At 41.4% G+C, this 26,200-nt stretch overlaps 1 protein-coding gene across 1 annotated transcript in view; it reads left to right on the top strand.

The window, feature by feature from the left end:
• The first annotated feature begins 1,428 nt into the window (after window positions 1-1,428).
• The window catches only part of LOC311021655 (protein FAM171B-like), a 128,732-nt gene continuing 103,960 nt past the window's right edge, over window positions 1,429-26,200 (top strand). The window contains exons 1-7 of the mRNA XM_084022341.1: window positions 1,429-1,690; window positions 2,751-2,843; window positions 2,981-3,139; window positions 3,488-3,658; window positions 4,057-4,173; window positions 4,414-4,537; window positions 4,660-5,603. Of these exons, the coding sequence (XP_083878467.1) occupies window positions 1,492-1,690; window positions 2,751-2,843; window positions 2,981-3,139; window positions 3,488-3,658; window positions 4,057-4,173; window positions 4,414-4,537; window positions 4,660-5,533 (1,737 nt within the window). The 5' untranslated portion in view covers window positions 1,429-1,491 and the 3' untranslated portion in view covers window positions 5,534-5,603. The remainder of the gene's footprint in view (window positions 1,691-2,750; window positions 2,844-2,980; window positions 3,140-3,487; window positions 3,659-4,056; window positions 4,174-4,413; window positions 4,538-4,659; window positions 5,604-26,200) is intronic.

The raw sequence follows: 26,200 nt of genomic DNA, 5'->3' as shown, positions 1-26,200 counted from the left end.
TAGCGAGGCTGGGTTAGTAAAGCTGCAGTAGCGAGGCTGCTGGGTTAGCGAGGCTGTGTTAGCGAGGCTGGGTGAGTAAAGCTGTGGTAACGAGGCGGCTGCGTTAGCGAGGCTGTGTTATTGAGGCTGCGTTAGTGAGGCTGGTTTAGTGAGGATGCCATAGCGAGGCTGTGGTTGCTAGGCTGCGTTAACGAGGCTGTGTTAGCAAGGCTGGGTGAGTAAAGCTGCGGTAACAAGGCGGCTGCGTTAGCGAGGCTGTGTTAGTGAGGATGCCATAGCGAGGCTGTGGTAGCTAGGCTGCGTTAGTGAGGCTGCATTAGAGAGGCTGCGTTAGCGAGGCTGGGTTAGTGAGGATGCCATAGCGAGGCTGCGTTAGCGAGACTGCATTACCGAGGATGCGTTAGCGAGGATGCGTTAGCAAGGGAGGCTGTGGTGGTGACCATAGACACGCCGTAAAGCATACCCTGCTTTATGGTGTATTTTACTCTGAATGGGACCACAATTTAAAAGTTGGACATCATGCTGTATAAAAGAAGACTTTAAAATAGAGATTGGGACCATAAACTCACAGAGGTAGTAAATCAAGAGAGAAGTAGGGTAATTTTTTCATATACTTCCATGCAATTAGCCTGCTGGCCAGTAGAGAGAATGTCAGTTTAAGGCACTTCCACATTGGCTTCAGCCCACATGCATTGTTCTTAGTGGAGTTTTTGTAGTTGCATAACCACCATCTATTGATATGGGCAACGAGTACTACTGAGCATTCTGTCGTTGTTATGCAACACAACACTTTAACGCCGAGGAATAAAGTCTCGTTGTCTCGTTGACTCACTATTGGCTGTGCACAGTGTGAAAGTGGCTAATTGGGTTTGTGGATAAGGTAACACATTATCGTCAGGCTCTAAATGGGATTCTCTAGGAGCCACCTGAAAATATGCAATGATTAGAGCTCTGTCATGAGAATCACGTTATTGGAAATATAGCTGTCTGCATGCAGATGTAGTATAATCATGTCTCGCTTTGCATATCTAATTGGCCAATTCCACCATTTGAATTTGAGCCCACCTCTGTAAAATCTGCTGGGATTAATTGATTGATATCCTGGAGGGATTCTGCAAATGACTTTTCCTGTTGTGTTGCCAATAAGGTCCCGTACAGGTTAATTGGAAATGCAGTCGACTCCATTCTGTCAAAGCTGATGGTGGAACTGCATATAAAAGGGTGGACAAAATAACAAAAACAACCTTTCAATTACTTATAATGCAGTCCAATCTGAAACAAGTCATGGAGTTTCTAATGATTTGCAGAAAGTTTGAGTTTTTAAGATTGGAAACTGTGGTATTTCTGGTAGTTGCATTCTATTGTAAGGTGTTTTTGTTATTTAGACCATCCCTTGTAGACTATGTGGCAACCTCAAACCTCTTTGTCATAACCGTGTCCTTATTTTTTCCACCAGATTCTGCTTTTAACCTAAAAGTCCAAGTCAACAACATGCTGAGTCGTCAGTACCTGAGCGAGGCGGTGGTGATGGTCTACATCAACTACACCAGGACCATCACAGCTCTTACTGGAGAGGACGGCACTGTTTTGCTCCGCGTACCTTACCAAACCCAGAAGCCAATCACAATCGTGGCCAGCAAGGACGGCTACATTTGCACACTGCTGCCTTGCAAAACAAACAGAATGCCAAGTAAGATATTTAACATTTGTAATGAGATTCATACAGTGTACTTTATTCATCTTTGGCTCTCACAGTCGTGGAAATGTCAGTGAGTATGTTTGGACTGTTGTTTGAGCTTATGGCTGACCGTTGCCTTTTCATTGGCCGGACTTCATTATGATAGTTTCTTTCAGGAATCTCCTGTTCCATGGCTCTGCCTGTTGCGGTTGAGCTCAAACAAGCATTTCACCCTCTGAAAAGTCATCGTACAACTACAAATCAGTTGTGTGTTTGTCTGACACACGAGGTCACATCATGCATCCGTCAGTGGATCTGCACATTCACAATCTGCACTGAAGGATAGATTGTTTTTTTTTGTGACACTTCATATATTTCCATGTAAATGTGAAGTCATAGAAAATATGAGCCTCATATACTTCAGTGATTTTTCTAAACTCTCTGGTTGTCACTGCAGGCCCAGATTTGGCTTCGCCCTGCTGCATTTGACACCCAATTAGGTGCAGCACCCAAGCAAATGTATTTTGTAGCATTTTGTCAGTACCTCCAGCGGTGCCATTACAGTTTCTGACGGCCCAATATTTCTAAACCTCAGTCCCATTGGACCGAGAGCCCATTTGTCCGACAGCTTGTTATGCCGAAGACAAACAAAGGCCCATTGGTCCGAAAATACCACAAACAGAAGCACATGGCTAATTATTATGTTGAATGACATCACCAGGGTGTTCAGTCTAGCATATTAAATGTACACAGTCGCATTAGACGGTACATTGAAACTACAACTACTTTGTTATTTATGCCGTTTTAAACCTTTGCTCTCTCACACCTTACCAGGTGACGTCAGTTAAGTCCCTGAGGGTTCAGGACTTAATGTCTTAGGGGGACATTGGGATTGGGTAATTGTTTTTGTAGTAAAAGCTTACATAAGTCCTTGCCAGAACAGTGAGCCCACCCACTTCTTTCCTCTGTGGTTGATATGACACAATGTCACACTGCCACCTAGTGGAACAACTGTGCATTTAAAAAAAAAGAAGCAACCATCTTTTCCCTTCCTCTTGTATCATTTCTTTAGTATTTTCATCTGTGACCTTGTCACTACTTGGTGTGAATCAGGGGAACATCTGGCTATTTGACGATTCCGTCCTGATCTCTGGCAAAACATCTGGTAAATCCCACTTTTCATTTTTCCATCTCTTTTCTTCTTTCTCATGGTTTTTCTTCATCTCTCACTTTGATTGTCAATACAAGCATGTTTTATACGTACATGTTTCCGGTTTTTAATTGATCATGTTTTCCTTGAAGATGCGGCATCGCAGCCTGTTGTCAGGTTTCCCAAGAGCCTGCTGAATCTGACAGACGGCAGTAATGTCACCGATATTAAAGCCTATCTGACCGTTCCCAAGCTGCCGTCAGAGGAGGACAGCTTACATAACACTCTGGGCATCGTGAGCAGTAAATCAGGTGTGCAGCGACAGATCCCCCTCTGAAAACAAGTCAGTCATAGCACTACAGACAGCATGTCCACAGTCTATCTGAAAGTTGGAAGTGGAAACCTGTTATGTGTAAGTTATATTTGTGGTATGGTGCGATCTAGAGGTATCAAGTAGACAGAAAAGCAGATTGATACAAACTAATGGCCTTTGAGTATCACACTATGGTTTTATACAGTGAGGCTTTTACAAACTGGAACACTGGAACCGTTTAGCTACGGTGTTTATTCGTCAACATTTCATTCAAGGCAATTTCATGATATGAATTCATCTTTTCCTCATATTCTCTGGATTTTTGACACCTATTTTTTCTTTCAAGGATACGTCAGTGTGGAGTTGAGTCCGGTGGCGGCTGTCAGTGTGCAGCTTTTCTCAGGAGACGCAGAGTTACATGTGAGTGGGCCCATTCAGATCAGCCTCAGCGTCCCAGACAGCTGTGGACTCTGGACTTCCAGTGTGGTTCCTGCATGGTTCTTCAACCGGACCACCGGTGAGTAGAAGGCACTGTTACATATAAAGTCAATCCAAAGACGTGAATACACACGTCCAACTGATTTTTCTTCTTCCACTACCTTATAATCGTTGCAATTTATTAGTTAGAATTCACATGTTTTAATAATTTATTTCATTTCAGAGTAATAGATTTTTGACCAGGACAAAAGTACGCTTTTTTCTGATTCTCCAAAAAAGTGATGTGTCATTCTCAGTGTAAAAAAAAAGATAGAAAAGTGGCAAATTCTAATAAGGGTGCTAGATTAGGCCGTTTCGTTAAGTTCCCTTCTCATCTTTGGAAGGAAATTAGCATTTATTAGAAGAACTGACAGGATCGGGGTAGTTGTGTGAACTTCAAGACAGTTATACAAAGAGTGTTGTTGTGTTTGTTTTCAGGTGGATGGATGAGAAAGGGCCTCGGCTCGGTGGTGTCGGTGGAAGGTAAACTCATGTGGACGTTCACAGCTCCTCACCTGGGTTACTGGATCGCAGCACCGATGTCCTCCACCAGAGGCAAGAGCTCACAGAAAGATGTTAAACCCATGTAATGCAGTGTTCTGTTCGTTGGTTCCACAGGAGCGGCGACACATTTAATGTATCAGATGGAAATTAATGAGTGACTAAAAGTACATCTTTTTTTATGACCCATTGAAATAGCCCTGGAACTGCCTTGGGTCATTTTATCATTTTAATTTGTATTGCATGTTTTTGATTTCATCCAAACGTCTTCCTCTGACCATCTGTATGCTTTAGGTGTCTTTGGACTCGCCGTCCCCATTGACTTCATCTTACACCATTCATCTCTCCTGATGGTCATCCTCGGAGGAATGCTTGTCATTGTCATCTGTCTTCTGGTTGGGTTGTTGTTTTATCGCAGGTAACGGAGGCTTCCATCTCGTACTTCCCTATACAGTAAATATTAGAGGTTGAATAACATTTGATGATGTACTTTCTCGTCTATTGTTGTGCCCCAAATCTCAAAATCTGTCTCGTCTACAGACGTTCACCCAGTGGAACTAAAACGAGGATCCGACCAGCGCTGAGAAAAGACCAAACCACGTCCACATGTGACCACGAAGGTTTTGATTCATCCTCAGCGGGCTCCTCTCATCCACAAAATGGACTGAACCAGTCGTTCGCAGAAAGGGGGGATAATCTACGCAATGCCTCTTTTTTTTCTATTCCCAATGGTAATGTAATAGCCAACCCCGATGCTGTGTCCATTAAGGTGGCGTGTAACGACCTGGAGCTCAACGCCGACCTGAACCAGCTGATGTGTTTGCATGAGGATCAGATCGGAGTTCTGCCGTCTCTGACGGAGAATCTGTTTTTCTACAACCACCCCGTCGCCATTTTTCACGCTCCGGCGTTCTTCCACTTGGAGGAGCAGCCGGAGCCGTCGAGCCAAGACGGCTTCACCCAGACGCCGCCAAAAGGTCCTCCAGACACCCAGAACCAGGCGGTGGAAGCTGAGGACCAGCCCGGGGTCCGAGAGGGCTCTCAGGCAGCGGCGGCTTCCACCAACACATCCAAGGGTCACTTCGGCCTCCCCGAGTCAGCGTCGGTCCCGGGAACGTTGAACAAAATCAGGAGCGGCGGCAGACACTCGGTGCACGCCTTGGCAGAACTCTCCAGAATCCCCTCCAGTCAGCCTCCGCGGGCGTGGTTCGTGTCCCTGGAGGGCAAACCTGCAGCCGAGATCCATTACGCCGTGTCGGAGCAGCAGAGGCGACGGAGGCCTGTGGAGAGTCGAGAAACCAGTTTGGACTCCGGGGTGGATATGAGCGAACTGAACCAGGCGCCTGGGAGGAGGGCTGTGACACTGGAGCGCAATGCTACCTTTGTCAAAAGCAAACAAACACCTCCGCAGTAAAAGAACACTCTGAACGCCTCCATGCCTGCAGCCCTCTAACTTTGTACCAGTTCTGTCTCTGACACAGACCGTAAACATAACACATTCTGCAAAGTGTTGAAATAAATTCCATACTGATAAGTTGCCCTAAATGTCTGCCTCCGACGTGATAAAGACTTAACACGGAGGACAAACATAGTGAACGCTCTTACACTTCCAGATTAACAGACAGACTACCACGGCTAACCGAACATGACTGATTTGTCTCTGTGCATATTTGTTTGACGCATGTTTTTGTGTATATTGTCATGAAGTGAATCATTTCATTATATTTTAATAATAACAATAATAACAAATTACCTTGGTGATGAGCTTTTTTACTAGCTTACTATATACAGTGTGAACCTAGCTTGTTCTATTATATTTACTACATACTATAATATTCCTTTTATCTGTATAGCATTCTTTTACTATATTTATTTCACAGATGGAGTAATAACTGACATATTCTAAACTATTTGGGAGAGAGTATGTAAACAGCAGCAACACATTTTTCTTACATTATATATTCTTATATATATATATATATATATATATATATATATATATATATATATATATATATATATATATATATACTGTATATTTGTAAATGTGGATACACTGGACTGGAGTCTCCTACACGTGTGGACTAATCACTATTTTGTAGTCAATGGCTGCTGTACATTATCCAACCAACCACTAGAGGTCACTACTGTAAAGGTTTTGTTTTTTAAACTTTGGCTTTGCCATGTTCAGGAAATGTGCAATGCTTTTAACACAAGACATTTACAATGTGATTAAATATGACATGCACACACACACACACACACACACACACACACACACACACACACACACACACACACACACACATTCATCACAGAGTTTACATATGCTGTTACACAAACAAGTCTTAGTTTGATATGATCCCACCATCAGCTCTTAAAGCTCTTAAAGCTCTCTCTCCAGTGGTAACATCAACTTTCAGGATAAACGAGCATATTGATTAAATTAGTTAACAAATTGGTCTTACATTAAATGAATGCTAGATCAGGGTGTGTAGTTTACCCAGTCAGAGCATCCAGACCCCACTCAGTTCACTTTATTTGCAATGAAAGGGCATCCATCGCCGAACCCCATCGACCTGCTTCTGCTCCAGAAACACTGGTAGGTGAATATGAATATTTGGACTAACTTGCAGCCTCTCTGCCTTGGACAGAGGGCCTCGGGGGTCTGGCCCTGGGCCAAGGAGATCTGGATGTGTGGAGGAAGGGTTCAGAGGAAAGGTATAGCAGGATCCGTTTGGTATGGAAACAGTTTGACGCACTTGGTGGATCCTAAAACGGCAGGGGGATTAGCGCTGGCCTATCGGGGACGGTGTATGACAAACACCCTCTCTCACACCTCGTGTGAGAGGGGAGATTGCATCACTGCTGTATACTATATTTCTCACGCATTTTATAGCAATCTTACACCGAAACACCGAACCGTACATTATTTGTTGGGGGAACTGTTTAAATCCCGTGACATACATTTTTTTTTTGTTAGTTCGTGAATAGGTTGCCTGCAACCGAGAGATTTCACTGAGTTCTTTGTACAGCTAATATGAACTTGTACAACCATCAAAGAGCACTCCACCAATTTAACTTCCTCAGACTTATGACAGAGTTTTGAGTGGATTAGTAATGGCAGAAATTATTGCAAGTTATGTAAAATTGACAAACTAATTACAACATTCAGAGCATAATTGAACCAAGTTTTGTGAATTCTGAATTTGTAAAAACTCTCCCCAAACACATGAAAACCATCAAGTGAGGCTTGTGCAACCTAATATTTCCCAGCATTGACTTCAGGGTTCTATTTTTTTTACTCAGCTGGTATTATGAAATCTAGATTCCAGGTGACAGTGTTTATTAACTGACTGTGGTTTTCCTTGATACACAACTTGTAAAATAACATCAGTTTGAATAAAACTTTAGTGTCCCATCATTCTACCCATTCATAACTGCACCAAACCTCCAAATGCATTAGCGTGCCCTGTTGTTCCACCTTTCTCCTGCCATCCCAACATGGCGGACATCTTTCACATGCCACTGCACTGCCAAGCTTTGGAAACGTGAAGCCCTGCCCAGGCCAGACAGCCAACGCAACCAGGCGGTAAAAAGGGGGCTATCTTTTACACAGGCAAGAGGAAAGCTCCACGGTATTTGTTTTAACAGCAGGCTATTAGCGGACATGTTTGTCGTGTGTATTTACAAGGGTTCCCAATCACACATGCCCCTCAGTAGTAAAGATAAAGGGTTGGGTTTTCAATTCATTCAGGCTTTGCAGTATCAAGACAACATACAATCTCCTGTTTATGATCTTTTTAAAGACCACCATAACGGACATGGGGATACAAATGGTCACAGAAATACACCAAATATACCATGCTGAAGGTTGTCTGGTTGGTTAAGGGAGAAATCATTCAGACCAGTGGATTGTGTTCAAGCGAGAAGCAACAAAAATGTTTATTTAATGTTAGAATTAATTATAAGGCTAAAGCTATTATTGTTTAATTTAATACTACTACTAGTAGTAGTGCTACTGCTGTACTGTATGTGAAAGAAACCGCTCTAAATTCTTAAAGGTAGACAGTTCAAGAAATTATATTGTGTTCAAATTAATCACATGAAAAACCGCCTGGTCTGTAAAGACCTTAAATAGGCAACTTTTACTTTACTTTATGAGGTTTTTACACTTATAAAAAAATAATTAATGCAGGTGTATCATCACCATGAACAAAACATTCTCACCCCAATGCATTAAATGCAGGAGCTTGGTCGCTGCTCTAAGCTATGACACTCTTTGTACTTTTAGTTTTGTACGGGACAGTTTGTAATGGAAGTGTGGACTTATTTTCACATTTTGGTGAGCAAGGTCATCTCCTCAAATCAAGGCTGGTTAACGATCTGTGTGAGTTACATTGAGTGCTGCTGTGGAGCCGGCTCATTGTCACAGCATGTCAGGGAATTAAAGTCTAATAACGCAATTAAGGTAGTCTGTGGCTTGAATCCTGTCTAATCTCATTTACGTTACGGAGCTTCTGGACCAGAAGAAAATATTTGAAGACCCCCCGAGATCAAGCCAACTTGCAAAGTATTGCTTAATGTATTTTGCAATACTTTTGGTGAATGTACGTAAGCTAAATAAAAAAAAAGTTTTTAGTAGTACTGTTTCATTTTCTTATTGTGTCTTTGGTACTCCCCACTCCCCAAAGTCAACTCAGTACCATGTAAATCTTTACAAATACTTTAATAATAGGGGCTCTGTTTAGCAAATGTGTGATAAGTGTTAATGTCATTCAGCCTCATCATTGAAGTAATGATGCTTAATCCCATCTCATGCGAAGTGAAAGATGATTCAACATTTTTTTCAGTTCGGTTGATGCCGATACTAAGATACACCCTGGAGAGATCTGGGTTCTTGAATAATTTTACTAATTCATCACAGATTTTAATTGTCGACCAGCCTGTAAGAATCTAAACTCATGTTTTCTTCTTTCTAACAGAATGTAAGGTTTTAGGTTTTGAAAGTTGGACCGACAGGTTTCTGAACGTATAAAGCAATCTACGTCACATTATCACATTTGGTAAATGTTTTTGGAATTACTGTAACGCAATCCCACTTCCCTTTGCACACGTACACAAAGCACACCAGCGGCCCCCCGTCGGCCCGAAATAACACCACTTGGCGTAAATGGGTTCAAAAATAACCTCGGAGTTGAAAAGGTGCAGACACGGATACCCTGAGAGATTGTTGGGTCTCGAGTGTCATCTCGCTTCCTTCACACAGACATATGTACCTATGGAATTACCAGGCATGCAGATTCTCATTCCCAACATCTTTAGGTGTTACGTGGGTTTAGACTTGAGCCTGTTCCGCCCTCGGCATTGTTAGGTTCAAGCAGGACAAAAGGGATTAATGCTTCTTACAAAACTTGCACAATCCACCTTATAGGTCAATAGCAGCGTTCGTTAACTAGGTCAGACCTGTTGCCATCAAAACATAACCTTTTAACAATGCATTGATTTAGTTTTTATTTTATATTCTCTTAAAAAGGTTGTGAAGAACTAAATTGCATGCAGTAAATACAGTAATTTTTTGATTAACTTTTGTGTATGATTCATTAAATCCTTAAGGCTACAGTTGGCTAGGTTTGAGGTCAAGATGCTGGAATTTGAGGTCACCGTCCCCGAGATAGTCTGTTGGTCTATATTATATCCGTAAATCAAGGAAATGTCAGGCCTCTGTTGATCTGACGAAGTTTCACTATGAAGAAAGCAACGTAGAGGATTGTAGTTGGGTAACAAAAGGTGTACTAGCTTCATACAGGACACAAACAGCGGTCTCCTGGGTGAAAGTCCTGTGTTTGTTTGATGCGTCCTTCCAAAAATATGCAGACTTTCTGATGTTGGTTGCTTTGACAGTCTATGATAACATGGACGGGTTTGGATTGAAATGATTTAATAGCCCGGCGTGTCTCATACAGACGCTAAATGGTGCCTGAACGCCTCGGCACGAGATGCCTATAGGCCCAAGATGCATCCAGATTAAGACTGGGTTTATGTGACATGCGTTTGGTCATAAACGGGTTGAACAGATTAAAATTTGACCTGACGAAGTGAAGTCAAGGGATCAACGCAGTTATTACAAGTAATCCTCTGGCGACACATCCTCTGGGGACCATGAATGTTTGTACAAACCTTATATATATACAGTCGTAATGCATGAACAGCAACTATGCAGAGACATTTAACTGTGGACCCAAGTGGTGGACTGACATTTCCATCCAAGACATCTACGGCTACAACCAGGCAGAAAATCTATTATATATATATATATATATATCATTTATATGTGTGTGTGTGTGTGTGTGTGTGTGTAATTGCACAAAGCGCAGCTTCCATTAGTGCTGATTTCCATGTCATTGCTGTGGACAATTAGAAAATGGGACATGTGCTCTGGAGACAGGGCGGATCAAAGATGACAGTTGATAAAGTCTCACAAAAAGGCCGAATTGATTTGCGACGGCAGACTTGGGGTTTCGGCTTTTTACAGAACCTCAGACAAACATTCGCCCTTATGGACAGAGAACAGGAATGTTACTGATAAAGTTTAAAAGGAACACATTTCAATATTTATTTGGCTTGGGGTGCAAATGCGGAGCAGCTGTTTCTCGTGAGTCCAGTGTATGCGAGGCCTGCTGGGAGAGGATACTGGGTTTCTCCCCGTCTGTGGTCTGTTGTGGCTGAAGTCTTCACAGGCTTTCTGTTATGTGACATTGGCTTTGATGGCGACGATGTTTCTTTATATTGACGTGTTTTTTTTTTCCATGTTCTGCTTCGTGTCAGTTTATCTTGTGCTTTACTTCAAAATAAGAGTCAGATTCTACATTCAATTCGGAGCGTTTGGTGGTGGAGACCAAAATCAGAGCTAAAAGGAGAATACATGTCGGACATAGATCCTACAGGTTTGCTGGAAACATGAATGCTTATCATGCTCTGTATTAGCTGAATGTGATTATGAGCAACTTAAAATCTGAATGTCAGGATTTTGCCCACAGTTTCTGCTGCCTCCAAGTGGTCAAATAATCATTTTTTCGGGTTTTAATATATGTTGCTCTCCCTCAAACTGGAGGCTTTGAGGCATAATTATGTCTTCCCTTTGTGCAAAATATATATTTTGTTTGCTAATAACAGGAAATCATTATTTGCTTGGTTTTAAAAAAAGAAAAACTTAATTACCGGTGAGCTTGAGAATTTCAATAAGTGGGGAAGTCTGAAAATCAAACAGCCCGGAGCAGACAGAAGTCAACGACCATAACGGGTCAAACCAAGGACGCAAGCATGTTTGGTTTACTCCACTTTTTCATTGTCATCTGTCCCTCATCTGCTCGCTCTTGCAAGTGTATCATCAATGCCTTTCAACCGAGGCGGCCGGACGCTTCAGCTGTACAAATAAAGGGAAGCCGGATCCATGCTGGGGTAATGTGTTTGAGTTGCCATGTTTGTGGTGTGACACCTGTATGGAGCGAGATAAGGGTCAGAAAAAGGAGAGGTCAGGGTTTGATCGTATAAGCCTTGTTTGGTTCTTTAACACATCTGCTTTTCTTTTCTTTGTTTTTGAAACGATGGAAGGAAATGATAGCAGCAATGATGAAAGCCGAAGTAAAAGTTGCTCAAACATTAAACATTTGAGGGCAAGCCAGCCGTGGTTTATCTGTGAAATAAATAATAAGCGGACACGGGCAGCATTCGCCGTTGAAAATGAATCATCGCCTCCGAGCTACGGAGATAAAGCTAAATTGCAAATTGGTGGCTGCACAGAGATGATTGTGTGTATGTGCAGCCATGGCTAAAATGGGATAATATGAGACTGAGGCTAAGTTGAAATGTCAGTTTAATTGAGCTTATTAATGTTGTTGGAGTTGCACTGAGGGTTCAATAAGATTAGGCTATCTATAGCAGGACGGCCATGTGGAAGAGTGAATCTTATCTGCTGTACAGTACAGAGTGTTGACCTTATAGTGTCCTGCAAAGAGGCCATAAGGCCTTTTATCTATCGCTGTAATTTCACTCTGTGTAACAAGTGCATCGTCTGTGTCTGTTTCTGTGCATTTATATATATATATATATATTTATATATATATATATAATATTTTCCTTTGTCTTTGTCTTCTTCCACAAGTATGTATGTGTGTATGTATAAAATCATAATCTGTGTGACATGAAGGTTTAGACAGATTGAAAACCGCCTCGTCTAACAAAACAACTTAATTGAATTCAAGTCAAATTTTTAACAAGCATTTCAGAGATGTCTCCAAAATCTTTCTGTTTTGTTCTTCAAGGTTTTCTTGCATCACTGATCCAACCTGCTGCTCCTTTCAGTTTTTTAATATATATACATATATATTTGCATTACTGTGCATCTAAGCGTTTTTTATGTGTTTTCAAAGAGCTTAATGAGGGGTTTTCGCCAGCTGCTGGCTCTAGAGCCTCATCAACAGTTCGTATCCACAGCGGTTTGCATAAACTGTGCATACTCATGTTTTTCCACCCACATAATGAGGTTTATCCATTTATTCTTGAGTGGAAGGCGTAAGATGTGAGTCATGTCATTTTAATGCCATGTAGTTTGCAGCGACTGCAGTGTAAACTGTGAATATATAGTACACTCAGAGCGAGTGACGTAGATTAATGACTGAAGCTCAGACCAAGTAAGCCACTGATGTATTAGAAGAAGCTATTAATGGCGGGCGGAGGGCGAGGTGGATGGTGTCAAACAAACACAAGACATTTACCCAGGAGACCGGCGTTCGTGTCCCGAAAATTATTATCTTTGTAACGTATTTTCCGCACTTCAGTGACATTTTACATAGTTTGTGCTCATTTAAAAATCAACTTCATAAACACAACTACAACTTTTTTCATTTATGTGAAAAGCCGTTTGTCAACGTCAACTGATGTTGATATGCTTCACCATGAGATCATGTAGGAACATCCTTTTTATTCCATCCAAACCAAAGTACGGCCATGTAAAGTGTCACAGTTAGACCTGTTTGATGACTTGGAAGTCACACTTTATTTTTCTTCTACAGTCTTTCTGAGAAATGTGCCAACTTAGACCAATATTACATTTTGCTCTTATTAGTACTTCCATCTTGTTGTCTTTTCAATCGTCTTTTTATCCTCAGTCTCTGCTTCCAGCAACAAAAATTAGACCATGACCAAAATGAGATTGCTTGACTTTCAGTTACAAAGATGGAGCCATTTGATGGTGCTCAACGTGATCACTAGGAGCTGTGGCCGAACAAAGACAAGAAAAAAATGTCTCCCTTGTTTGTGAAACTCTCCCTCCCAAACATTTAGTTCAATTATCTGTCTGGCTATGTTTCACAATCTCCCTCTGCTGTCTAGTATCATCACTGAAACACTGAGTGTAGAAATGATCTTATGTAACGCTAATTTGAGCCAATGGTCCGTGGTCATGAAGCATGTCAGCCTCCCCAATGATCTCATTCAGTCATACCAGCCTTTCCCTCGATGCAGCGCTGATGCAGCCGATCAGAAGCTGAAGTGTTGCAACGGAGATGAAATTACAGACACTTTCATATGGGAAATATAAAAGGTGAGCCAGTATAATACAATATCTATGCAACAACCCACTGATAAGCTGACTAAGATATTTGCAACTCTGTTTTTTTCCCCTCTCACCATGACATTGCCGTCTCCTAGGTTGAACTGTACAACTGTTATTTCTAGACACGAGGGGGTTGCTTTGCAGGGAAATTTAAAAAAGGGGGAAAAAAGATACAAACTGAGGATAAGCAAACTGCAAGTGGAGCATTTTTACTGTCCGTTGGCTCTTTTTGTTTCCATGCCAAAGCCAATTTTCTGTTGGAATAGCCACAACTGTCTCGCAGGAGCCCCCGTGGATTTTGGACATGATGCAGCAATGAAGAAATATTTGGTTTTTGTCACAAAAGGCCTTCTGAATCTAACAAAGAGGAAAAGATCTAGAACACCAGAGCTGAAGCTTTTGCATGCAGTGTAAGGACAACAGAGTGTGTGGCAATCTGCCATTCATGTGCATAATTGCCATTTGCAGATGGAATCTCTAAATAAATGACTCAGCTGGGATGTTGTCAATATTGACCACATTTAGTTGTCTTCCAGGTTTCAAACTAGAATAGTAATTTACACAATAATTGAGGGTTAAAGACACACATACATAACATGTTGTGCTGACATGCTGGCTAACTAGATGGTGAAAAGCTCACTTTGGGAATAACTTTATGACTTCGGAAGAGGAAGTTTAAACTCTGGCTCAGTGTTACAGGATGCTGGGAATCCTACATAAACGACCAGAAAGAATACAACTACAGTAACAGTCGCAGTTTAGTTTAGGCAACAAAACTACTAAGTTAAGGTTTGGAAAAACTTAACATAAATACAGAAAACACATCACAAACGTCAGGTCTCCTGGGTGAAAGTCCTGTGTTTGAATCAGTATAAAATAGTACAATTTATTAAATTAATTTAAAAAAAAGGTGGAATCTTGGTGAAACCTGTTATCTGAGAGGGCTTGATGTACAGCTCGTTAGGCCTGAAGCTGAAGGCTATAATGAGTATTGATCTGGTGTCAGGTTACTCGGTCTGATAGAGGATTGATTGTGCAGCTCCATGGGGCGTCAGCAGCATTTGATATGTGGGGGGGTTCTGTTTAGGCCGGTGGTGTGGGGGTCCCAAAAATGTTGGAATTAAGTAGATGCAATTTCCCAAATTCTGGTGAATTCTAACATGTTTTTTAGAAGATGTATCTAATGTCTCTTGTTCCTAGAAATGAACATGATAATTAACCCTAACCCCTAACCCAAAATAAAAAAGGAAGTAATCCTAACCCTAACTCAAAACCCCAACCCCAACCCTAAGCATAACCCCAACCCTAACCTATCATGGTATTATTCTAAATGTATATCCTTTATTGATGCAGGGAGACCTTATGCATTCTGATCATCTGATTTAACATTATTTGATTGTTCTTCACTAAAAAGGCTGCCCACTAAAGAAAAAGATGTGTCTTATTTGTGATGAAATGTAAATATGTCAGCAAGCATTGCAAGGACAGAATGTCACTATCTTTGAAATTGTTGCATCCAAATCTCAGAACGATTCATCATATCGAGATGGTCGAAACGTGTTTTGTTCCACACAAACAACCAAATAAGATTTTTCTCAAATCGCTGTGAAATGTGACGCGCATATCTCCTCTATGTCCAACGATGTGTAACCCCTCGTCAAATTGTGTTAGCCAGGACCTTTTCATTCTTAATACTGTGCAGGCCACTCGGAGTCTGCAGAGTGTAATATGTTCCCTCCCCAACCCAAAGGCCTCACAGGAAGAAGCATGACAAAGGTTCAACAAACATATGCGAGCAGGTCATCTGTTGTCCTGGTAACTCGGCTCCGAGGCAGAGCCCGCACGCTGTGCTTTTGGCCGTCAAGGTTTCAGGTGCTGACATTTACTTTCATTCTGTTTATTTGCTCTCCATTTTTAGAAAAGAGTCCAGAGTGCTTTTGTGTCTAAAATCTGACACACTCAGCACTCCCAAAACTAATTGTTAGATGCGCAACTGAGGGGATCCTTGAGTTAAAATGAACCAATGAAAAGCTGCCATATGATTCCCTCCAAAAAAGAGAGAAATCTGCACTCCTCAGTTTGTTGTCATGATTCACCCAAAAGGATATCTACCATTTGGTAGCGGTATGTCCTTATATGGTATAGTGATGTATACTTATGTTGGTGTTGTGTGAGAATTTTTTTCTTGGGGGTAACATCTGGTTCGCATTTCATGGAGCTCGGTTTTGAAGACAGGACCTGCTGCCCGTTTCCGTAGAGATGGAGACGAGGGTAAATCCTCTGGTGTAAGATCAAATTGCTGGAAAGATGGTTTTTGCATTGCAGTGGTTTGGGAAGAAGCCATACTGCATGTCTTTAAAACATTTAGCATCATTGTGGGTGCTGCAACGAGCTTAAAGGAATAGTTTGGGCTTATTATATTATAGTTATTATGTCCAGGAAGTTAATAGTCACCGTTAATTACTGAGCTTTATCGATCTGTGTCAAGAATGTTCTTCAACCTTTTCGATGTGTACATTATTTTACTGATCATATATTATGTATTTTAATCCATGACATCAATGTGTTCAAGTTATATGGATGATGAAATGCAACATATCTATGAATTTAATTTGATTTAAAGACTTTTATGAGATTATAAATGGGTAAAATGATAAGGAATATGCTGTTAAATTGTATAAGGCCTATTTGTGTATTTCATGTAAATGAGAATTAAAGATGTGGAAGGCTGCTCTCCACCCTGTTTGACAGAGTATCTCTTTCCTTGCCAGACAGTCAGCAGACAGTCGGCACCGTGACCACTTCCTTCCTGTATTGACTCCTTCCCTTTCTTCAGGCTCCCGGCCGACGCTCGGCTGCAACATACATTAACAAAATGCCATTTTCTTTACCCGTGTTCAAAGTGGAGATCACGCCGAAGCTCAGTCTGGTGAGCTGACACCGTCTTCCTAGTGTCCCCACTAAAATGTATGACCATTTCCTTTCTTTTTTCCATCGGTTTCCTGTGTTCTCAGAAGGACAGAATGTGGTTCTTTAACCCCAACAACCCCATTTCCCACTTTTAAAAAGAAAAAAGAAAACACAGACACACCCAGAGTCTCTCTCTTTCTCTCCGACACATTCTCTAACTCAAGGAGGGGACAAAAGAACAACAGGAAGAACTTTAACTTCCACGCTTTCTATTTCTATTGTTCTGTCTTGTTTTTCCCTTTTTGGCTGGTCGGGGGGACAAGCCTGCTCATTTATAATACAAACATCACCCTGAGCAGTCGCACTGCCTTCATCTCCGGGAGCAGCACAGCCAGCAGAATATTCTAATGCTTCTAGGTTTGCAAGAATTAGGAAAGACTGTTGTTGCAATTGAGTCCGTGAATTCATGCGGGAACATTTTAATTGCAAAGCTGCTGTAGACTTTAAATCAGTAGTATCCATTTTTATGAATTCAAATACTGTTTTGATTCATTAAGACAACATCCCTTGGAGTGAGTGTCCAACCTTCAATGGTATCTGCTTCCACGCTAAAGTTTGTTTCATTTCAGTGAGAATTTGCATATTCATAGGTCAGTGACCTGGCCCTGGTCTGTGCAGTGTTGGCTAAAGCTGCTATCAGTTGTTTTGTTAGTGACTTGTGATGAATTTTACTTTGAAAAGAGAATCCTTAGTTGCCCAGCTCCCTTTATCATTGCACTAAGATCAAATAAATGATAACAAATCCTTTTTAATTCATCAGTTATTCATTTACGTCATTTTCTCATTGGCTGTCTTTCCCAGGAAGCAATCAGAGTTTATACAGACCATGTTGTGACATTTTCTCCAAACATTCACGTTCCCCAGAGGATGAACTCATCATCAGACACCAGCAGCAGGTCAAAGCGTTCCCATATGCAGTGAAATAAAAACCAGCAGCAGTAGTTTGCCAACTGTCCCTGGTGGTCTCTTTGGTACAACCTATGAATGGATGAACTTAACTTTCTGCTGTGGTTTAACTCGAGGGTCACAAGAACCACAAAAATTCAGACTGTGAGTGAATGGTTGTGAAATGCTGTAAATGACCAATTGCATTTTGTAATCTAGTGCTGCCTGTTGCTCCATTAAAGAGTCCTGAGGATCACCGGCAGGAGCAGGCAGATATGTGATGAAGACCGGCCCGGCTCCCACGGGGGATCCATTTTCTCTGCCGTCTATATTTGTGAAAGTAAATTGATGAAATGTATTCAGAAGGTGGTTTTGCTTTAGCAGAGCAGTGAAAACATGTTTCCTTGGTTAAAGCAGCCAAGCATCTCCACAGGATCTGTTTCCTTTCAGGGCTGAAACGTTATATTTTAGGACTTCCATTTTCTGTTCCAAAATATTCTATGTTTTTGAGTGAGAGTGGATGCACCTGCTGGTGTCTGCTGTGTGTCTGAGGACGTTTTGTAAAGTATTGCAGATATTGACAACAGAGATTTCCTTCCTTTGGGAAATTTACTCAGAATGAGAAGAAGTTTGGCCTAATGGGACAAATGCATTATGGATCATTTCTTTTCTTAATTAAAGTCTGTTTTGCTAGAACAAGTATCTATAATTATTATTCCAGTTGCAGTCTCCCAATATTTTCTTAGCCTATTTTTGTCACTTCCTTTTCAGCCGGCAAATAAATAAATCTGAGTAATTTAATGAGTCAGAATTATACATTTTATATATTACATTTTGTGTGTTATTTGTTGTATATTACTTCCTACAATGTCAGCAATTTAATTGTGCTGCCCAGTGGAATTATTAGAGATGGCCGTGTGGAATGAGCTGTGATGGCTAAATAAATGAGAGTGTCAATGAGAGGTCACGGCTGGACTCCCAGCTCTGAGGTCAGAGGTCACAGAATGTAAATGGTCCTGATGAAAGCAAGAAAAACTGTGGATGGTAACGCACATTAATTTGTATTTTCTTTTGCTAAATTTCTTGACATTTAATTAAAATTTCAACAAAGATTTTGTGAAATCGGAAATCAGAAATAAAATATTAAACTCAACAACTCAGACCACCAGTGAAGGCAGCAAGAACAGCTACAGCATTAAAAGCCACTTCTAGTTCAATAGAAGCCAAGAACTATCGAGATGAACAATGGGTAACAGAACACAGTATGTTTCACAACCACTCTCATACTGGTTCTTCATTACCCAGGAGAGGAAGACAAATTTGTACCGTAGGCATCGGTTTTCATTCAGACACTTAATGAGCATTGATGGCAAGGTCACAGTAACAGCTGAGGGGGAACCCAAATATTAATTAGTCCCTTGAGAGGGAATATTAGTATCCATATCCGTTGCCGAAACACTAAAAATGAGCACCGTGACACATGAAGTGTGACGAGCGATTAACCACCATGACCACATTTTTAAGATTTTTTTTCATGGAATCGTGGCTTCAAGGGTAAAAGAAAGATGCAAAAAAAAAGTTGGCCAGCGAGCGCAGACATAGTCCGTGTTTGGCTCAGAGCACCTCAGGTCTGGTCTGGAAACACTGACCGCACATTATGCAATACCTCTCTCAGGAAGTCACTTCACATCTTGTGAATTGTGGGAATTCCTGCGCAAGAAAGATGACCATAATAAATGTCGATGGTCGATCCCATCTTCTCTTGTTTTCACGTGAACACCCTTGCACATCACAGCTGTGGCACAAATTAATGCTCCACATCTGTCCAGCGTTACTCATACACACCTCATTAACTGGATTAAAACTGACCCACTTTCCCTGAAGAAAGGCAATGCAGGAGGTTTTACCCCATTCGGAGTGGCCAGTGAGCATTCCATACTCATTTAACACAACATGTAGTTACTCTCAATGTAAAAAACAGCATCATCAGCGTCTGTTCTCACAGTCAGAAAAAAAATGTCTGTTTAAGTAGCACCTCATCAAACGTGGGAAGAAACTTGCTGAGGGTGAAGTACATTTAAAGCTGGTGTTAAACCTCTTTTCCCCCCATGAACAAAGGATATTCATACCATATCTTTACATACATAACTATGTTTCTGCTGAATATGCATTGTTTTCCATCCATTTTGACGAGATGTGGAATAAGTTTTCTATAATATTCTTTACTTTATAAATTTCAAATAGCACACCGTATGAAAAAACGAGAAACATGACCAGTACCTGTTCCATTAATTTTACGGATATTTCCTTCAAACAGAAAATTCTGTTTAATTATGAATTATTATTAATTCTGTTTGAAATGTACCCAATGTCCATTGATGGACAATTCTTTTAAACTTATAACATTTTTTTGTTTGTTTGTGACAAGAAATTGAAGGATTTATTGTGGCAAAATGTCCATTTTGTTGCCTTTGGATTTTAAATTGTATTTAAGAACTTCTCAACAGGCCAGCCAAATTTCATTGGTGGGACATATTTTTGTATAAAATGTTTATAGGCTCATTATGTTTTGGCTGTTAAATAAATGTAGTGGAATACAAAGTACATTATTTGCCCACTTTGTGCACAAAGGGCATAATTGGCTTATGTGCAAAGTCTTTATTTGGTGACCTGCATGCAGCGTTGCCAGATCGCCTACTCAGAGGAGAAGAGGGCCTGATTCATTGGAATACAGCCCAATTTTTCATTGTCATTTTCTGCCAATTAAATAAAAAGTAGCTCAATTGTCTGGCAACACTGATTGCAAAAATGCATCCTCCTTAGTGCCGCATGAGTCACTGCATCAAGCGGGGGAGTTCAAGTATCTCAAGGCCTTGTTTACAACACACAGTAAATGGAGCATTGATGCGGTTTATTGTTGTGGAGATGGACCTGAGGCTCTCGATTTACCAGTCCATCTATGTTTCGACCCTCGACTATGGACATGAGCTTTAGGTAGTGACTCAAAGAAAGAGATTTCGGATACAAAAGGACAGAAATGAGCTTCCTTCATAGGATGAGGAGTCTGGAGCCGAGCCTCTGATCCTTTGTGTCAAATAGGTCCAGCTGAGGAGATTGAGGAGTCTGATGAGAATCCATCTTGGACACTTCCTTTTAGAGTATTTCCAGACACGTCACACCGTTAAGAGGCACTGGGGTGGACCCACAACGTGCTGGAGGGATCATATATCTTGTCTGGCCTGGGAACGCCTCAGGGAACACTTCAGGGAACGCCTCAGGGAACACCTCAGGGAACACCTCAGGGAACGCCTCTGGGAACACCTCAGGGTTCCCTGGGATGAGCTGGAAAATGTTGCTGGTGAGAGTTTGGAATACAATGGTAAGTCTCCTGCCCCAACAACCGGGCCCCAGATAAGCAGAAGAGGAGGGACGATAGGAGGGATGGTGGCCAGAGCAAAAAGATAGCTATGTCTTCATGTTTTACGTCACTTTTAAACGTCCACCTTCAACATGAACACAATAGTCGCTAGAGGCGAACGTAGAGCTTTTTAGCACCGACCCAGTGGCATTATTTGAAGCATTAGAGTGAGAACATGTTGAAACAACAAAGCATTTTACAGGCCATCGAACAAAGCAGGCTTCCGAAACAGAAGCCAACTGAAGCTTCGGTTCCTACACGTAAAAGGAGGAAGCGGCGAGAAAGAAAGTCTGCTCCTGGTTCAAATCTAGTGCACGGAAAGATTTTACTTCCAACACACGCAGTAAGTTTCCACGGGTACATCCTCAGTGCAGGCACACCACTTTGGCTGCTAATTCCATTTAATGCCACCGCCAACTCCGATTTCCTTTCAACAGTTGCTGTGAGTTTGTTTAAGAGGCTGGGACGGCTCGCTGTATCTTGTTCCACATGACACTCCACTGGCACTCCATGAGCACTTTGGGATGCAGTTTCATCTCTGAGCTAGATGTTGCGCAAAGTCCTAGAGACCGACAGAATGGAAGATATCAGAACATTTTGTTTCGGTGTTGGATGTGAGAGGGGTTCTGGGGGGGTCCAGAGAATTGGACTGGCTTAATGCAATTCATGCTTTAAAGCTTAAACAGCCAAGGGAGGTTGACAGTATTTTACGTCGCTTTGTATCAGAAATACTTTGTTAGTATCTGAGCAACGGTTACGGTGGGAGGACAGATTCGACCCAAGAGACACGTCTTTCTGTGTCAGTGTCTCTTCGTTCTGAGCTCCACCTCATCCTTCCTGCCCATCCTACCAAGAGCCTTGGAGGACACAAACCATTCTCATCTTCACTCACCACACCTACATGTCACAGCCAAAGTGTGTTCATCTTTCATGAGCCTCTGTGCTGCAGTGCTGTTCACTTTTTTTCAACCAGGTTTCTGCTCTTGAAAGAATGCAAGCAGAAAGGCTATGATTTGAGATTTATTTTTAAGAACAGGTGAAACATCTCGAAAATGAGAGATAGAAACGGTAACTATGTGTTTTGGAGATTTTTGACACTATTGAGATTGGCGTATGGAATCTACGAAGGCCTTTTGTCATAATGGGGCACCGTTCAAAAAGTCAGTTGTCCTTGATGTATTTTGTATGCACTGCTATTTGAGGCGCTCAGTTTGAAACACTTTCTAGTGAAACTTTGACTTTGAGCACTCCAGCTGTGTATGCAGACAGAGTTACATGTGGTTAAAACAGGCAGTGGAGCAGGTTGTAATTAAAAGAGAGAGAGTGAACAGATATGGTACAATTAATGATAACTTTGGGATATTAGGTGATAAAAGTCTTGGAGAAATGACAATGTATGGGTATATTCACAAAACCACAACTTGAAAAATTACATTAAACTTGACATTTTAGCATTTAGATGCCTGACTATCTACAAAATCCAAGCAATCACTGCACTGTATTGACTGATATTTCTCAAATAACATACTCACTGTAGACGTCAGATGAATATTGTCACTTTATCAGCAAATCACACAGGCAGGAAACAGATTGTGACAAACACAATGAAGCTTATTGTAAATCATCTTGTAGCAATTATTTGTGACAGAAAAAGGCCTGAATAGACTCATTGTCTTTTGTATGTGATTGAGTCGAGATGAACGTGACCTGCTCTGCCGCCAAGGACACAGTTGTTATAATCAGAATGGGATGAGGATGAACGCGTTGCCCTGTGAGGTTTAGCTGGGCAATGACACCGACGCACCGAATGTCCTACAGCGTCCTCTGACACAGGTGACAATAACAGAGTAGGTCTTTTGTCAACTAAAAAAATTCCTATGACTATTTTCTGATCCGTCACTCCTGCAGTTCAAGCTGCTGCTATCAATACTATCTTACACATACATGTGGATGTGAAAGGCTTGCTGAGCCCACAGAAGTCATCATTCGACTCAATAAAAAGGGTTCTAGCGTCTTTTAGCTCATTGTTCATGCAGCTTTACTATCATTTCCAGACACATCAGACAGCTGTTTTCAGCATACAGCTCTAAAATGCAACTACACACTACAGTTCCTACCCAAAACAAAATGATAGACTGTTTGGTAGTTGAAGAGACAGATATTCCTGAGTTGGTGGAGACCAAAACGGAGGTTAAAGTAGATATTCGTCAAGTTGCCTGCAACATGACTCCAAATGACAATGAATAATAATGTTGCCTCATGTATTTTGTGCTACTAACATTCAGCATATCAAATCAAAAGAAGGCACAAAAAAAAGATCATTGTACACGTGTTTATCGCTTCTTTCACTGCCCCAAATTACCCCCCAAAAAATAAGTATGAAACGGGATTACCACCTACATTAAGAATTCCAATAAGTTATTCCCATAGCCATGAAAATTCAATCAATATGTGTGAACACCAACTACCCTCTCTCTCAAAGCCAGAAACAAGAGAAGTACAAGTCAAACTAATGATAAGGTTTGGAGCTGCTCCATAGACAATGAATGGAGGCTGATTATGTTTGTTTTACCCAAATGTAGTGAGGGGGTTAGGGTTAGGTTGAGGCTTGTCAGTTGTGAACACAAGCTTCTCTTTCTCAAAGTCAGTGTGGCAGTTGTGAAACAGAAAACATATCCATGTACTCAAAACATTCCAAGGCTTTTCCAGTTCTGGGTCTATTGAGCAGAGTTTTGCCACTCTCGATTTGGGAGAGAGTTGCTCATGTTTTTGGACTGTCTTAGACCATGGGGATGACATGTATGAATTTTGAAAATGGAAATAGTTCCCCTTTCAGGTTTCATTAAGTTGAGAGAAATACTTGGAATATGTCTTATGAGTTAAAGGAGTCATCACCCGGAAATAGCAATTTCTCTTGTTAAAACATGCATATCTGTGTTTGACCTCAGTTGAAAATTGCCTGAAAGGCTGGAGTTTGAAAGTGGCGCCGTTTTTTCGCTTCTGCTCTTTTTCCGAACAGGAATAGCACACAAGGGTGTGCATTCCTAAAGCACGAGATTTTGATTCTGCGCCTTCGGTGACGTCACCGTGGCGGCTACTTGCATAAGCCCACCCCTCTTTCACCACCCAACCCCGCCCCGTCCGCTACCCGAAATCGCCGAAGCGCCGCCATTATGTTTTGGAGTCTGCATGCAGGCAAGCCCCCCCGGCTCTGTCCTTCCTGCGGCGAATCAACGCGCCTCATTACATATTATACAATGCACATCCGGACCAGTCAAAACCTCGCGCGTAATCTCGCGTGATAAAATTGGGTACGAAAAAGGGTCAGAACAAGCTCAATGTTTGATTAAATTTTTTTTTTTTTTTTCTAATAAGTTTTACGAATTGATCCAAAGCGATCCAAGGGGGACTGGATACGTATAAAACCAGGTGATGACTCCTTTAAGTAAATCTGCTGTTCACTGTTGGCAGTGACAGATGGGATGTGACCTGCTATTTTTTGGTGTAAAAGTAATTTGCTTCAATTTCAAACTGAGAGAGAGAACACACGATTTGCACATTTGCAAGATGTCATATCATCAAACATGAGATATAATAACTGTAATATATGCTCCCTGATTTTAGTAAAGTTCCCCCACATTGTGACCCACAATGAGTTCCAATCCAAGAATTTGTTAAAAAATGTGCGGAAACATGTGTCAGAGCACCAAAAATGCCCCCTGAAAGATCTCAATAAATTGACAAATCTGGTAGTTATCCATGTTGCATTGATGATGAATCCCTATATCCTCGACTTAACCTTTATTGCCACCAAGAGGTGGATATTAAGGGCTTTTTAGGTAAATGTCTCCTCTGTTGATGGAATGGTACAGAGCAGATGCTCGGTCCACCGATGCCCTGTGGCAGCTCTGGATAGAGAGCACTTCCTTTTGCAGTTAAACGGCAGTGTAATGTGATGAGGCAGCTGGTTAAACTCCAGATGAGCCCGACTGTAGCCTCGGGTCCTACAGGGCTTTTTTTGTCTTTGTTTTATTGGCTGTTTTGCTGGCTCTAGATTAAAAAGAGCCTTTGACATTAGGCCTAGACAACTCTGGATCTCTGTGTGTGTGTGTGTGTGTGTGTGTGTGTGTGTGTGCAAGTCCTTTGCATATATTGAGAACCAGTCATCGATGTACTTCAGACTTGGTGGGTGTTTTTCTGGGAACCCAAGACCGTGCTATATAAATAATATAATAAAGCTCAGCAGAAGTTCAGTCAGAAAAACTCTCTTTTCGTCTCTCCGGCTCCTTTTCCATCAGCTGACTGTTGGCCTTCACTCTAACCACCCAGATATTATCCAATCATATCTTTGCTGACACACTTTAAAAATGTTCTCCTTCCGTTGTCTAGAAAGGGATATTCCTGAATGAACCCTGGCATCTCTTATCCCCTAAATATACTTCGACACAAAGGGGTCTAATCACCAAAGACACCTCACATTTCACTGTACTGTGCATCAGGTAAAACATTTACATTTTGTTCACTCTACATTAAGTCAATCTTGATGGAATTAACTTCCTGAAGCTGTAAGTAGCACTTTGGCATGCATTAAGGACAGGCCCTGCGCGCTACTAATTATGAATCTGAAGTGCATGCAAATACATTAAAATCCACAGAACACCACATCATCATTGGTGAGCCAATGTTTCAGCATGGAGAGGCATCCAAACAGACGAGCTCTTCCATGGTAATGACCACTTATTATTCTTCCTGTTGTGCAACTGTGTGTCATTTCAGGAACCCCCATGATTAGGATACCGATACTTAAAGTTTTCCTAACAAACTCCACGATGCAGAATTAATCATACATATCCACTGATACAAAAACACCAAAATCAATTAAGGGCATGATTTCATATTTTGTGCGTGATGGTCGAGTGGGGGTGGCTGGACTATTCCTGAAGCCCATCGAAACCTGTGTGCCGAGTACTTGAAACTGTAGGTGGGCTCTGTTGTCTTTTTGTCCATAATGCAACAATGTGAGAGAGATTTTCTATTTTCCGTGATTTGACTGTCACTTTAAGTGGGCTCACAGGTCACGTTAGTCATTGTTATGATGAGTCATTCATGCTGCAGTGCTGAAACTATCCCTGCGTCAGATACAGAGTTTATTTTCTGTGAGCACAAGATTAGACATCTATGTTCGATATCAT

Source organism: Eutrigla gurnardus, assembly GCF_963514095.1.
Source record: "Eutrigla gurnardus genome assembly, chromosome: 12".
Lineage (NCBI taxonomy): Eukaryota > Metazoa > Chordata > Actinopteri > Perciformes > Triglidae > Eutrigla > Eutrigla gurnardus.
The sequence above is the reverse complement of the archived record's forward strand: the minus strand, read 5'-3'. Positions and strand labels throughout refer to the sequence as shown.